Raw genomic sequence first — 15,911 nt, 5'->3', positions numbered from 1 at the left:
GTGTGTGGATTCCATATGGAAATCAAAACTGAAAAAAAACATGCACAATGAGGGTTCCAAAGGGAAAAGAATTCCACAATAGCACACAGAGGAGAGAAAAATCTTTGCATGTGAAGTCATGAACTGGTTTTAGGCATGGAGGAGAGAGAGGTCAGCGCTGCTGTTACTGACCACAATGAGCCCTGGGGAACTCCAACCCTGAGCTGAGACTGGAGGCCCACTGCTGCAGCTCTGAAGGAGCTGCTGCCTGACTTCCTTAGGAATGACTTAGAGATGGAAACCAAGGGGCTTGGCACATGTGTGCAGCCAAGAAGCACTTCTCCCAGAGGTGGTGTTTGGATCCACATGGAAGGTCCTCTCTGTTTATTTGTTAGGTGTTGGGTTTTTCCTCCCTCTCCCACAGCAGTGCAGGATAGACCAGACAAGAGGAAGACCCATCTTATTCCTGGGAGGGCTGTGACACTGCTGCAGGTAACTCACTCTTGAAACATCATCTTAAAATTTGCAGTTTCGTTGCTGAACTGTTATCTGGGCAGGAAGAGGAGTCTTGATGCCTTTGTTTTAATAAAGTGCTGCTGCTGTGATTAAAGAATATTTTCTAGCCCAGAGAACTAAAAAGCAGTTCAGAGAAGGCTCTGGGGAGACCTCAGAGCAGAAAGCTGGAGAGGGACTTTTTACAAGGGCCTGTAGGGACAGGACAAGGAGGAACTGCTTTAAACTGACAGAGGGGAGATTGAGTTTAGACATTAGGGAACAAACTCTTCCCTGTGAGGGTGCTGAGGCGCTGGCACAGGGTGCCCAGAGAAGCTGTGGCTGCCCCATCCCTGGCAGTGTTCAAGGCCAGGTTGGACACAGGGGCTTGGAGCAACCTGCTCTAGTGGAAAGTGTCCCTGCCTGTGGCAGGGGGTTGGAGCTGGATGAGCTTTAAGGTCCCTTCAACCCAAACCAGTCTGGGATTCCATGATTAAATGCAGGGAACCACAACTCTGTGGAGCTGGGCTATGGAGATGCTCTGTGTTGTCTGGAATTCTCCCTCCTCAAGCTGCCCCTCCTCGGAGGTTCACCCCTCAGCGTAGTCTCACAAACACTCCCCCAGGGCTGGAGGCTGGTTTCTTCTTTACTTTCTTTTTCTCTTTGCAAGGCTTGGAGATGGTCTCAGCTTCCTGAAACAAAGGACACTGCAGCCATTAAACTGCAATCATAGAATGGTTTGGGCTGGAAGTAACTGAGTAACCCTTTAGGTGGTGACACCCCCCTCCCAGAGCACCAGTCCAGGCTCAGATACCAGCCAAAATGAACTGTCAGTCACTGCATATGCAGCGTAGAAGTACTTGTGGATCACTGCCCTCTCTCTTAACAGGAAGATGAAGAATATTGGCGCCAGGGTACAAAGAGAAACTGATGCCCTTTCACAGCAGGGACATGAAAAAGGCTACTGCTCACTCCTGTCTTCCAGCTAAAACTGCTCACACGTTTAGCCCAGTATTTGGAATACTCACTCTGGAGCAAGGCCAGAGGAGGCCACAGAGATGCTACGAGGGCTGGAGCAGCTCTGCTCTGGAGCCAGGCTGAGAGAGCTGGGCTGGGTCAGCTGGAGAAGAGAAGGCTCCTGCAGGGGAGACCTTAGAGGAGCTCCAGTGCCTAAAGGGGCTACAGGAAGGGGCCAGCAATCTGGAGAGGGACTTTTTACAAGGGGATGTAGGGACAGGACAAGGGGAATGGCTTTAACCTGCCAGAGGGGAGACTGAGATGAGCTCTTAGGCAGAAGCTCTTCCCTGTGAGGGTGCTGAGGCGCTGGCACAGGGTGCCCAGAGAAGCTGTGGCTGCCCCATCCCTGGCAGTGTTCAAGGCCAGGTTGGACACAGGGGCTTGGAGCAACCTGGTCTAGTGGAAGGTATCCCTGCCCGTGGCAGGGGTTGGAACGGGGTGAGCTTTAAGGTCCCTTCCAACCCAAACCATCCTGTGATTTCCTAGCACAGTGCCTGGGAATCTCAGGGAGAACAAAGGAACGGGCAGCAGCCTCTGTCCCCACACTGGGATGTTCGTGTCTCACTCACCATGGGGGCAGGAGGGGAGCTGTGGAGTTCCTCCAGGCTCTGTCTCAGGTGGTTTATCTCGGCACGGCACTCATCCAGCTGGCTCTCCAGCTTCTCCCGCCTCACTCGCTCATATTCCAGCTGGGCCTCCAGCTCCATCACAGCCCTGCCGAAAGCAAAGGCAACAAGTAGAGCGTGAAGCACAACCAGTCCTGCCCTGGGTACTCCATGGGGTCCTGTGCCTTTGCTAAGGGGTTAGTCACAGCAAAGAGCATTGCTCCTCGCAGCGGCTGTGCTAAAGACGCTTGGTGGCGGCTCTGAAGATCTGGTTTTCCTCCCTCGCTGCCAGCCGTGCTCAGCGCAGTGCGACCACGAGGTGGAGATGTCTTCCCACACACCGAGCCTGTCACCAGGGCCTTGGGCAGGCTCTAACCGCGGTCCCTCTCCCGCTGTGGACGGGGCAGAAGTGCCCAAGGAACACAAAGGCTAGTGCGAAACAGCAAAAAATGCATAAAACTGGGATTGTGGGAGGGGCAGGGGCAGCTTTTTCGTTTCTGCCTCGTGCCTCTAAAGCCTTCCTATTGATTGGCTTAGCCACAGGTAAGGAATACTCAAGTGACAGCTCAGACAGAGGAGTGCTTTCTGCTCTGGGGCAAGAGCACAAGAGGGATGTGGAGCTGTTGGAGTGAGTCCAGAGGAGGTTATGAAGATGCTGCTGGTGCTGGAAATGAAGATGCTGCGAGGGTTGGAGCAGCTCTGCTCTGGAGCCAGGCTGAGAGAGCTGGGCTGGGTCAGCTGGAGAGGAGAAGGCTCCTGAAGGGAGACCTTAGAGCAGCTCCAGTGCCTAAAGGGGCTCCAGGAAACCTGGAGAGGGGCTTTGGACAAGGGCCTGTAGGGACAGGACAAGGGGAATGGCTTAAACCTGCCAGAGGGGAGACTGAGATGAGCTCTTGGGCAGAAGCTCTTCCCTGTGAGGGTGCTGAGGCGCTGGCACAGGGTGCCCAGAGGAGCTGTGGCTGCCCCATCCCTGGCAGTGTTCAAGGCCAGGTTGGACACAGGGGCTTGGAGCAACCTGCTCTAGTGGAAGGTGTCCCTGCCCGTGGCAGGGGGTTGGGACTGGATGAGCTTTAAGGTCTCTTCCAACTCGAACCAATCTGTGATTCTATGACAGTGACTAAAGGGAAACTGAAGCACTGGCTGATAAACAGTCACACAAGATCTCATCAGTCACACCCACCACGGCTCCTAAATTAACTGAGATTCCTGGAAGTGTTTTGCTGAGACATAATTCACACATATTCTTACTACATCAGCAACTGACCTCAGCGACTGAGTCATCTGGAGTTGAGCTGCTCTCCTCTGTAGCAGGATGAACCAGCACACTATGGACACAGAAGCTTGGTAAAGGGAAAAGGGAGATGTCTGCCCTGTGGATTCATAGAATCACACGATGGTTCGGGTTGGAAAAGACCTTAAGACCATCTAGTTCCAACCTCTGCCATGGGCAGGGACAGCTCCATTTTGCCCAAGGCTCTGTCCAGCCTGGCCTTGAACACTGCCAGGGATGGAGCATTTAGACATGCTACAGTGGCCTTCCCACGTGGCAACTCCTGCTTTTCATCCAGCAAAATGGTGTTGTCACTAAATAATTTGAAGTACCGAGGTGTTCTGGCATACAACACAAGCCCCTTGGGGTTTACCCACAGGGGGGTGCCCTGAGAAGGAGAGGGTGAGTACACTGAGAAGTGCTATTTCCATTTCAAAAGACCAGTGTGGAGCTAGGGATGTTTTTAGCCTCCTCAGGTCAGAGACACCCATGAGAGGGGCCTCACCATTTTCCTAGTTTAGCCACACATGCCACAGAAAGCAAAACCCCTTAAAAAGCCTTATCAGAGCCCTCTGACAGGCACTGATAGCTTTTGAGTAGCTGCTCTTTGCAAATGAACTCTATCTACCGCCATTAGTCAACAGTGACCTTTCCATCCCTGCAGACAGATTGTTCTGGCCTTCCAACTCAGCATCAGCATCTCAGCTGGTCAACCTCCTTAAAGCCAGGAGACAAACCTCAAAGAAGATGAAGGATCCCATCCTGAAGTACATGCCAAATTGTGCCTGGAAGTGCCTACTTCTCCTCAAGAAGTCTAAAAAGGAGCTCAAGGTAACTAACTCAGATGCAGATATCCACATTGCAGACATACCAAGTCATCTTTGACAGGTAGGGGTGGACACAGGGTTGTCTTTTGGATGCTGCATTATTGTTCAAGCACTAAATCTTTGGTAGACAGAAGGGCTTTTCTTTGAACCTTACTCTGACAGGATGCTTTTATTTAATGGGAGACCCTGGGAAAAGTGCTTCACGTGCAAGAGCAGGTTTGCTGAGATTTCTATTTTCTGTGCTCTGGATATGAGCTAATGCTTTCTTGAGTGCAGAAATATACTGCCCCTGACATGGAAATGTAGCAGGTCATTGAATAATTTCTGCTGGATGTGCACTTCCATCCAAGCCATGCTATGACTAATGCCTTCTTCCAGATTTATTTAAGTGCATCCATGTATTTGGCATCCTCAGTGTGAACAAAACAGCCAGGACTTATCAGACCTACTACACATATGCTGCAGGAGAGTCTGAACAGACGGTTTTGCACCAAAGGTGTGGGCCGATCCAACACCTCTGTTGTGCTGTGGGGCTGATTCTGGTGATAGGAGTTTAGAAATAGTCAGACAAATTGCTGCAGTTCATTTCTTTTGGGCCTTTTGGAGTGGAAATGATGGAGTGGCCAAAGTAATCTGAGTGTAAGCCTCAAAGAAAGCTTTAAAAGGAGCTTCACAGAGTTAAACCTTAGCAGGGCAGAGTAACCTTACTTCTCAGCTTCCCTTTCTTCTTTCTTCACCTTCTTCTCCTCTTCAGTTATTCCTCCCAGCTGCCTGTAGTTGCTGTAGGCAATTTCTAGAAGTCTCTGAAGTTCTTGAATCTTGTGATAGGCCCTCACTGTAAGACAAGAGTTCTCCAGGTAGGTAAAATGCATGGAGAAGACAGTCATGCTGGAATCCTATCATGTGGAAAACAATAGGATTCCAGCATGAATGAACACAGAGCAGAAATCACACTGCTCAGCAAACACTGAGCGACACCTGACACCCCCACAGCAAACAGGTCTCAAAACCAAGCAGCCACCCAACATGGTTTCACCACCACGGATTGAAGCGGTGGGCCAGTTATGTTCTGATTGCCTCCGCTGTGCTCTCTGATCTTCCACAGGCGGTTTGACCTCTCAGTGGTACAGATATCCTGTCAGCTGTCTCTTCCCACAAGAGAAAAGCCACAGCAGCTGACAGAAACTGTGCAACTAGGACTATAATGCCTCACCACCACCCGTTTCAAACAAGGAGTGATGGAAACAGTACTTACTGCGCGCATCCCTCTTCTCTGCTTTATGCAGGGTTACGTCTGCTTTGCTATCTGTGCTCCCTTCCACGCCATGGCTTTCAAAAAACTTTATGTTGTTTGCATCTAGTTCTTCATCACTTGAGTTACTGTCCCCAGCTCTTTGTGTCAGAAGTTCCACAGCTGCTACCTGGGCAAATCTGCAGAGAGAACAGTGAACCTACACTGAGATATCCCCATAGCCTGCAAAAACGCATGTGAAACTCCCTGAAACTAACTCCTCATGTTCCCATTTATCAGAGAGGGGGGCAGGATTAAAGGAAGCACAAGGTATGAGCAGCTCATCTGCTTTTTGTAGTATTCTGAGGGCATGAGCTCTGCCTCAATGGAATCTTAGAACAATGACTCCTACATCAGAGGTATCTCTGCCTTTGCAGGATCATGTAATTGAATCCCATCAGAAACTGCATTCTTTTTATTCATGCAGAACTCAGGTGGCCTGAGCTGCTTCTCATTTGCTTTGTACAGCAAACTGTGAACTTCCTGGCTCACAACCTTCTGCAGGTCAGCTAGTTTCCTTCTTTCATGTCTGAGCTTGCTAAAATAACTAATTATATAAATAAAGTGAAAATTAAACCCTTGTACAGCTACAATACAGCTTTGCTTGTCACTCAGAGCTGGAATACATGGGCCTGGTCTGTTCTTGCTCCATCATTGAAAATCAGGATTAATCCCAAGAAAGTTGACTTGATATTGATATATAAATAGTAAGGAAATAAGTGGCAGAGGTACAGGATATGGAATGCTACCTCTTGGCTACATCCTTTGGATTCTCTCCAGCATCATTTGTAATGTCACCATCAGCTCCCATTTCAATCAGCCACTGTAGGCACTGGATCTGCCCCTGTCCAGCAGCTAAGGGAAGGAAGGTGCAACAAGTCAGTTACATACAACTGAAGTGTTTCAAACCTAAAATGTTCTCCTCCTGTCATTATTTGACATGCCAGAGGCTGGATTCAGTAGGACACCACAGTGGAGATGATACTATTGCAAGAGAAGCATCTATGTCAAGATGCTCAAGCCACACAGAACCACTGGGGAAGCCCATGTAATGTGCTTCTGTGACTCTTTCTAGTTCTAGAAATTTACTGGCAGCTCCCCCTGGGCACAAGTCAAACTAAACTTGCCTCATCTCACGCATGAGACTGAGCATGAGACACAGAAGGAACTGCTACCTCACACTCCCTTGCAGTAAGGCCTTTCTGTCATAGACCTGCAGCAAAGCACTGTCCCCTCTCTCCAGCTTCAGGTCCCCACCTATCTGGGATAGAAAGACTGGTTGCCCCAGCCTCTGGCCTGTGGTGCTGTCTTAGAGAGAGGCCAAGGCTTTGTGCTGCAGCTATAAGGACATCATTTCTTGGGCCAGACACTCAAGACAAAACTTCTCAGCTTCAGCCTAACACAACAGCTTGGCCTGTTCCTATGACCTGGCATGACTGCTGCTCACAGCACGTGGTGCCAGGAAGGGTGTCTCACATAGAGAAGAAAGCTTTTGGCATGTCTAGCTGGAACCTGGAACATGCTTCCTCAAGCTTATTCTTTCCAAGGAAGAATAAATCCATTTCTTGACAACACACCCTTGCTATGTTTGTTTTCTTCCTGAGAAAGGAAATGAAATTACAATATCAACCATAGTACTTCCCCATAACACCAACACTGCATGTAAAGACTGGGGATGAAACAATTGGTTTGCATTGCTCCAAGAACAGAGGGTTGGAAAGAATGTAGAAAACATGTTTTTAAATCACTACATATCCATGTTTCTTTTAAATGAGAACTGCAATTCTTTTTTCCAAATTTCTACCATTTAGATCTACACAAAAAGAAATAGTGTTAAAAGCATAGTACAGAAACACCTCCCTCTTTCTTTCCTCTCCTATTTCTCCTATTCTCTCTGGAGAAGAGCTGTGTGGAAACCTCAGAGCAGCTTCCAGAGTCTGAAGGGGGCTACAAGGATGCTGCAGGGAGACTCTCCGTCAGGGACTGTAGTGATAGGACAAGGGGTGATGGGTTTAAACTGAAACAGGCGAAGTGCAGGTTAGACGTTAGGTAGAGGCTCTTCCCTGTGAGGGTGCTGAGGCGCTGGCACAGGGTGCCCAGAGAAGCTGTGGCTGCCCCATCCCTGGCAGTGTTCAAGGCCAGGTTGGACACAGGGGCTTGGAGCAACCTGCTCTAGTGTGAGGTGTCCCTGCCCGTGGCAGGGGGTTGGAGCTGGATGATCTTAAGGCCCTTTCCAACCCAAACCAGTCTGGGATTCTATGATTCTCTATCTTCTTTCAGACATTACTATGAATCTCCCCCCCACAAGAGGACCATTTTTCTGCAGTGCTAGCACTCCACCACCAAGCAAGGTGGTAGATACCTTCCTTCCCAGCTCCACTTTATTGTGGTTTCCACAGTACTGATACGTTCAGTAAATAAAGGCCCAGGCCCAGACCATTCTCATACCCAGCTGGCCAATGTTTCTAGAAGTCACATCTCTCCTGATTAAAAAGAACTTATTTAGTTCTCTTCTTAGCTGTTGTTTTCTCTTTAACATAAACTCTCCTCTCTTGACTTCAGCTTGGTTATGTTGTTTTTAAAGTGACACCTACACACACATGCATCACAAAATCTGGTTTTGGGGTTGCCCTTTCGAGCCCTCAGGAAATGAGATGCTGTTTTCGTGGAGTTTATCTGAGGAGCAGCTGCTTGAAAACCTTCCCCCTGCACAACAACAAACAGCAACAAGCTGAAACACAGATCACAGTCACTGACCTTTGTGCATGAGAGTGGATCCCTCATCATCCCGCTCATTCATATTGATCACTCCACTTCCCACTAATCTTCTAAGTGTTAACAAGTCCCCTTTGGAAGCAGCACCATGAGCTGGGAAAGCTAAAACTGAAAATGAAATGCACATGTTTCCAAACAGATGCCTGTAATCCCACTAAACATGTTCCTATTTGTCTCTCAGGCTTTGTCTCTCTCATACCATATGCATGGGCACTTCATAGCTGGAGTTAGCAAGGTTAATGCACCCTTAAGCAGTTAAAATGCAGCTGTATAACTAGCACTGTTCATCAGAGACCTGACTAAACACATCTTGGTGATGGTACAGGCATCTTACACAGTTAAGAGATTCATCTGGTAAACCTGAAGTAACAAGTACACCTTTGGTTCAGGGTTGATGTTGTATCACTGGGGGTGACCCGAGTAAGTAACCTGCCTATTTTGAGTTCCATACCCTAATCAAATATGAACATCTTTACTTCTCCTTGCTTTAAAAACTATTGAAATTTATAGACATTTTGATTTTTCTAGTTATTTTTTAAAAATCTCTCCTGGAGTTTAAGAAAAACATGGATAACTTGGTGTTTACAGTGCAACATGGTATGACAAGTTTCATTCTGATCGTGGGTAAACCTAAGGCATTTATAAAATCCCATTGAGTATTCCAGTCTTTAGCCATCAGGAAGTGTAGGAAGCATTGGAAAGAGCAATGCTGTAACAATTTCTGTGCCTGTTTTAACAGTACCTTGATCCATACTCACCTTCCTGTGTCTCTGGATGCTGCCCCTCTTTTTCCACACCATCAATATACTGCAGGATGTTATCTTTATAGAACCTTTCAGCCAAGTCCCTTGGAGTCTCTCCTTGGTCATTCCTGGCTTTCAGGGTGTGCATCACAGTGGGCATTTTGCTGACCAAGAACTTGAAGCAATGCAAGTGCCCTTCCCCTGCTGCTAGATGAGCTACAGAACAAGGGGGAATGAAGTATGTTAGAGCAGAGCACTGCTGCCCACCAAGAAAGCAGAGCTCTTGGTTGTATCTAGCTCATCTACCAGCACCTGAGCCATCCAACACCACACAAGTAGGAGCAGCTCAGTTGAACAGGGGGTGTTCAGCTCCTCACACCCTCAGTTACCCCACTGATAAAATGAGGACTGCAACACTCACTTCACTGGGTGAAGTATTTGAAGGTACCTCCCATGACAGAGGCTCCTTTTCACACCACTTCTATGGCACATTTGTGTCCTTCAACTGCTGCTGCATTGCAGGAGCTGCTTCACCTCACCACAGCAGTGACTGCTTCCCTGGGGGGGGTCAAGTGTTTCCTCCCCTGCCCTTTAGGCTATGCTGAGGTTTAGTTATTTAATATTATTAGATTTTCTTTTAACAGAGGAACACTGTGCATCAGAAAATGGTCTGGACAAGGGCCTGTAGGGACAGGACAAGGGGAATGGCTTTAACCTGCCAGAGGGGAGACTGAGACTAGACATTAGGAAGAAATTCTTCCCTGTGAGACCCTGGCACAGGGTGCCCAGAGAAGCTGTGGCTGCCCCATCCCTGGCAGTGTTCAAGGCCAGGTTGGACACAGGGGCTTGGAGCAACCTGCTCTAGTGGAAGGTGTCCCTGCTCGTGGCAGGGGGTTGGAGCTGGATGAGCTTTAAGGTCTCTTCCAACCCAAACACGTGCCCAGCACAGAACTGTGCCATACCATCCCTCAGGCACGCTGAGCACTTGCAGTCGAGGCCAAAGCCAAAGCGTACTGTGATATTAACCCAAAAAATGCATCTTAGTGCTGAGAACGTGTCATGAATAGGCAGTGGTGGTGTTACCCCAACTTCTCTGTGTTCCATCTCACCTTTTACGCAATCAGACTGACACTACTGGTTTTTCTCTAAGTCGTAAGTGAAAAACAGTGCCTGTGAAAAACTCAGATGTTGTGCTATGATTAAATTAATATTATATTTAGAACTGGTTTAACTAGTGAGCAGTAAAAGCAGCGTGAATATGGCCCAAACCAAATCCAGAGGGAGACCAAAGTGTTGAATTAATAAGCCCAGCCCGTTCTGTAGGTGGAAGAGACACACTCCTCAAAAAACTCAGCATATTTTAGGTTACTAAAGGCTGTGCTGTAACACACACGTGCAAAAAGCCAGTTTTAAAGTTTTAGGAATATGGCATTGCAAACTGAGTACATTTCTTTCAGTATTCTCTTAGGAAAAATGATTGCACTGTCTAGTTGAAGCTGAAGTATGTAAAGATGATTTAAATCCACTTGGCTGTTTCACAAGCTGAGGGAAAGCTGGTCTGTACAGCACACCACTGTAACTGAGCTTTTACTTGCAATGTTCCAAAGCATTTTCTTTCCTTTGGATGATAATAGGATCCAATGAAACTGAACAAAGGCTGAAGCATCAAGCTTCTGTAGCTGTCCAAATAGCAACAAACCCAATTTTCTACTAACTGGTATATAGAGAGCATGGAAGTAGAACTGTGCTGGCATTTGCTGTCTCTCCATGAAAGTCTGTTATCAGGGAAGTGTTCCCAAATGCAAACAAAGCTGCCTTCCATGCTGCCACCAGGGTGCCTGACATCATGACCCCTTATAGCTAATACACCAGATGTCCCACTGGGATGCAAGAGCCTCACATCCTTTAACAAGCCTCAGGTTTGCAAAACAGAACATAGATAGAGGTTTACTAGGTAAGTGGTGCTTAACAGAGGGGAAAAGCTTTTAAGAAGGGATTTAAAATGATAAATCTATACAAGTTATAGAGAAAACAAAATACGCTATTTGGAACAAATAATGTGATAAACCATAAGAAGGAAGATGCTAAAAGGGAAAGGATGCAATGAGAACCCAGGATATGAAGAATAACATTCAACTTACAGAGGATAGTGAGGCAGAAGCATGGCAGGGAGAGGAACACTGAAGTGAAGAGCCAGGAAGAAGCAAGTTGCTAAAGCAACTACACTCATGATTATGAAAAGGGTAGAGATTACAGGCACTGCAGAAACCAAGAGGAAGCACAGGTAAATGAGAACAAGGGGTTTACCAAATCAGTTAAGGAAGAGTGGGAAACAAAAACCTGCACCTGAACACGCCAGCATGTGATCACTCTGCACAGCCATTAAAGCCTGGCACGAATTCAAGCAGGAGCATAGAGCAGCTGAAACTGCCTCCTGCTCCACCTACCCCTCTCCTCCTGTGACCTCCATGGGCACACGTGCTCCATCACAGGCACGGGAATGCTGCCCACCCACACCGCCTGCTCCCCATTCCAGCACCAGGAGCTCTGATCCTTGCCAGCCACAGCAGGAGCTCAACAGGATAGTCACTGACAGATACATACTTGGGATCTAATAAATCCCCCTCCTCATCCTTATAAAAACGGAGTAATGGCATGGAATCAAACAGCAAATGCTGCTGGCGTGCATGACTTTAAATGTGCTACAATTGCCACGTAAGACAACTGCAAACCAAAGCTTAGACCCTGTGTGATTTCTCCTGCTATACCTGGAAGGTTTCCATTGTTATCCACAGCATCAACACACGCTCCCCATCGAAGGAGAAGCTGCAAACAGCCCAAGCGGCCATGGAAAGCAGCATAATGAACAGGCTTCCAGTCACTCCTGTCTGAAACATTCACATCCTAAAACGAAAGCAGCACCAGGTTCATTTGTTAATTTATGAATCTTAGTCACAAGACAGAGTCTATAAATAGGCATGAGCTGTTCATTGTGTTAAATTATGTAAACCCAGTCACATAGTGGGTTTCAAAGTTCATGTCGTGAATGCAGTTCCTGTTCCAAGAGCAGCACTTTTCACAAGTTCTTGGGTTTATTTAAATAAGACACTTATAAAAGGTGCATTTTCAGACATGCTTCTATCACTGCACTGGTCCTTCTTCCTTAAATATGGGTCTGGATACTATAGGTTTGTATAACTGCAAAATATCACAACCACCACAGCACTGATCTTCATTTAATGACATCCTCAGTGGAATGTGGTTTACTCGCATTATTGACTCTCTTTAGATTTTTAGATCATGCAGGGACAGGACAAGAGGGAATGGCTTTAAACTGAAAGAGGTTAGATCTAGATGGGATATTAGGCAGAAGTTCTTCCCTCTGAGGGTGCCCAGAGAAGCTGTGGCTGCCCCATCCCTGACACTGTTCAAGGCCAGGTTGGACACAGGGGCTTGGAGCAACCTGCTCTAGTGGAAGGTGTCCCTGCCTGTGGCAGGGGTTGGAACTGGAGGAGCTTTAAGGTCCCTTCCAACCCAAACCAGTCTGGGATTTGATGATAATTTTCCTAATGTGCCTTACAATAAAAAAGTGTAAATATACCCTAAAAAGAAATTCACTGACAGTAAATAATCTACTCTCCTTGTTTGGAAGAAGATACCAGACTCCAGCTCTCTGCTAGAGAACTGCAGGTAAAGGTCTCTCACCACTCCATGTCGCAGCATGGTCTGCAGGGTGTACGACTGCCCATGGGCTGCAGCCAAGTGTGAGGGTGTGCACCCACGGTCATCCTCAGCTTCTGCGTTTGCTCCATTCACTAACAAAGCCTGAAGGAAATGCAGAGCACAAGTTTAGGCTTGAGATGATCAGCAGGATAACTCTGGGCTGACCTCAAGGCCCTGACACTGCACAGAATAAATCTGTTTGCAATGACAGTACAAATGAGTGCACTGGTTTTCACAAGGGTGACTCAATTCCAGATGTAAAGACAGGAAGATCATAGAAGCACAGAATTGTTTGGGTTGGAAAGGACCTTAAGATCATCCAGTTCCAACCCGTGCCATGGGCAGGGATATCTCACACTAGACCATGTCACCCAAGGCTCTGTTCAACCTGGCCTTGAACACTGCCAGGGTTGGAGCATTCACAACCTCCTTGGGCAGCCTGTTCCAGTGCCTCACCACCCTCACAGTAAAGAACTTCTTCCTTATATCTAACCTGAACTTTCCCTGTTTCAGTTTGAACCCATCACCCCTTGTCCTATCTTCCCCAATGAAGAGTCCCTCTCCAGCATCCTTGTAGGCCCCTTCAGACACTGGAAGCTGCTCTGAGGTCTCCACGCAGCTTCTCTTCTCCAGGCTGAACAGCCCCAAATTTCTCAGCCTGTCTTCATATGGGAGGTGCTCCAGCCCCTGCTCATCCTCGTGGCCTCCTCTGGACTTGCTCCAACAGCTCCATGTCCTTCTTATGTTGAGGACACCAGAACTGTACACAATACTTCAAGTGAGGTCTCATGAGAGCAGAGCAAAGGGGCAGGATCACCTCTCTCAACCTGGTCATGCTGCTATAGCTGGTCATGCTCCTTCTGATGCAGCCCAGGACACTCGTGGCTCTATTAGAGCTCTTTCAGCTGATCTTCATAATGAATTTGTCCAAGTGGCAGCTCTGCCCTACTTACTTGAGAGTGAATATTTACACATACCTGCATGCAAGCATCCTGACCCCGGATAGCTGCAAGGTGAGCTGCTGTCCAGCCTCCCACAGTCACACGTGTTGTATCGGCTCCGTGCCAGAGCAACCAGTGAAGGCACTGCTCAACCCAAACCAAAGGTTTTTACTTAATGATTCTTATCATGCATCTGAGACACATTTCAACTATAATTACCAGTTGATGTTACATTTCAAAACAGTATCACACTATTCATTATGGAAACATGACACCCCAGAGCTTGCCTTAGCCAGACACTTGTGCATTAGGAAGTCAGAGGCAAGTTACACTTGGCTTTCACCCAAGGGTACAAAATGTGCAAACAAGCTACTAATTCAGCCCCTAGCATCGATTTTACTTCTTAATTTTACTCTTCCAGATTTACAAGATAATCTGTGAGAGTATTCCCATGGTAAAAGTGTTGGAAAATAAACAATGCTCATGTGCATTCCAGCTAAAATTACTGTCAGGAAAAACACCGTGAGCCAAATTTAAAGCCTCACTTAATTTATTAGGCTCAATCAGTGTACACAATTCCAGCTCTCTTGTCATCCTTTCACAGCCCAGTTTTGTTTTATTCACCTTTTTCCAGCAGATATTACTGCTTGTAATAGAAAGCTATCCAAACAGACTACCCAAAACCAGCTAGAGGACCAGTTAAAGCTTTTTATTACATATTATTATGATTTATTATCTTCTTTGAAGTCAGCCTACAGCTCTGGTTCCTCCACTGTTTCCACCAAGGAGCTTAGCAACAAATAGATGACAGAAAATTCAATAAAATCTAATACACTGCCTGCAAAGCAGGAGAATCAGATGAAAAATGACAGTTCATAGAGGCAGAAAAGGGTGGGTAAGCAATGTATTTTGGGGGATGACAACAGGATGATCAGCATTTTCTTGTCAGTTTCTGTAAATTCCAGCAACAGCCCTGCACTTATTCCTTGAGTTTAGCAAGAACTCCGGATTCTTTCCTCTGGGACATGATGCTTATATGGTTCTTCTGTTGCTCCAAGGTTAGATTCCTATAAAGAATGTACAAGGAGGCTGCAACCAGAGGGTGAATGTTGTGCTCAATACAGTGGTTCAGTCCTTCTGGAAGTTCAAACCACTCATTCAAGCACCTGCTGATTTCCCCATCAATATTCAAACATTCCATTTATGAAAATAAAATGTACTAAGAGTATTTCTATAGAGAATAAAGCACATTGGTAAACAGAATGAACATGCTTTCATGTCCCTTCTCAGCTGTTTCAATCGCCTTCAGAACATTTTACTCACACTACAGGACTTCCTCAGTGTCCCAAGAGAAGGGGAAAACACAACAGGGGCAAAAGAAGGTCATGAGTCTGGAACTGAGGCCATAAAGCACATTTTGCTCAGAGTAAGAAAATCACTGATTTTGTAAAATCTGGCAATGCTGACTACATAAACTGCGTGGGGCTTCAGAAAGGGAAAAAGAAACCCTAAAAGGCTGTATTTCTCTTCTTTCATGAGAAAACCAGGCAGAGGTTATTGATTCAGCTTGATCAAAGCTAGCAGCTTCGTGTCCAGCCTCTCCCAAAGAAGGAAAACAGTAACTTGCAGTGTCTGAACACTAATGACGTGTTTTACCTCCAGGCTCCCAGAGTGTGCAGCACAGTGCAGAGGTGTGAATTTGTGGACTAAATCCACCTCATTAATACCAGCTCCACTTCTTATCATTGACGCAAGCTGTTCCACATCCCCAGCTTTCACTGCCTCGTGCACACTAGTGTAGTTCTGCTTCTTCTTGACAGCTAGTGAGGAATAATAAAAGGGCATTAGTCAGTTCAGCAACATTTAAGAGGTAGGAAATCAGTGATGACTCAAAGAAACGTCAGCGTATCAGCTTCAGTGTTCAGAGTAATGTGTGAGATTGATTTTAGGAATACAAAGTCATTTCTTCTTGGCAGAAACAAACCCCTGAGACAGCCATGCCCTCTCCAGCCCCAAAAAGGGGCCTGAAAGAGTAAGACCCAGAGGAAAGATGACAAGAAGCACAGCAAGAGCAGGAAGCAGAGCTACTCCACCTATGGATGCCAACGCTGGAGCAGATGTCCCCCAGCACTGCTCTCTTCCTAAACTGTGGGTATCATGGACTAGGGCATTAATCACGTTTTCAAGTACACCACCAGGCAGGCTTCTCACTTGGGCAAACAAGCTCTCAGCCATCACTTCCAAGGTG

General features: G+C 46.9%; 1 protein-coding gene across 1 annotated transcript; it reads right to left on the bottom strand.

Annotated features, from left to right (window-relative positions):
* Window positions 1-1,067: 1,067 nt before the first annotated feature.
* On the bottom strand, window positions 1,068-15,483 carry ANKRD42 (ankyrin repeat domain 42; the record flags this gene model as incomplete). The annotated part of the gene is made up of 11 exons (XM_010023555.1): window positions 1,068-1,163; window positions 2,058-2,202; window positions 4,899-5,025; window positions 5,446-5,621; window positions 6,231-6,336; window positions 8,239-8,364; window positions 9,015-9,215; window positions 11,768-11,903; window positions 12,705-12,824; window positions 13,700-13,807; window positions 15,320-15,483. Coding segments are annotated over 11 exons (1,505 nt in total), but the record flags the coding sequence as incomplete, so codon positions are not given.
* Between the last annotated feature and the right edge of the window lie 428 nt (window positions 15,484-15,911).

This window comes from Nestor notabilis, unplaced genomic scaffold (assembly GCF_000696875.1).
Source record: "Nestor notabilis isolate BGI_N333 unplaced genomic scaffold, ASM69687v1 scaffold8771, whole genome shotgun sequence".
Lineage (NCBI taxonomy): Eukaryota > Metazoa > Chordata > Aves > Psittaciformes > Psittacidae > Nestor > Nestor notabilis.
Note: the sequence above shows the minus strand (reverse complement) of the source record. Positions and strands in the feature narration are given on the sequence as shown.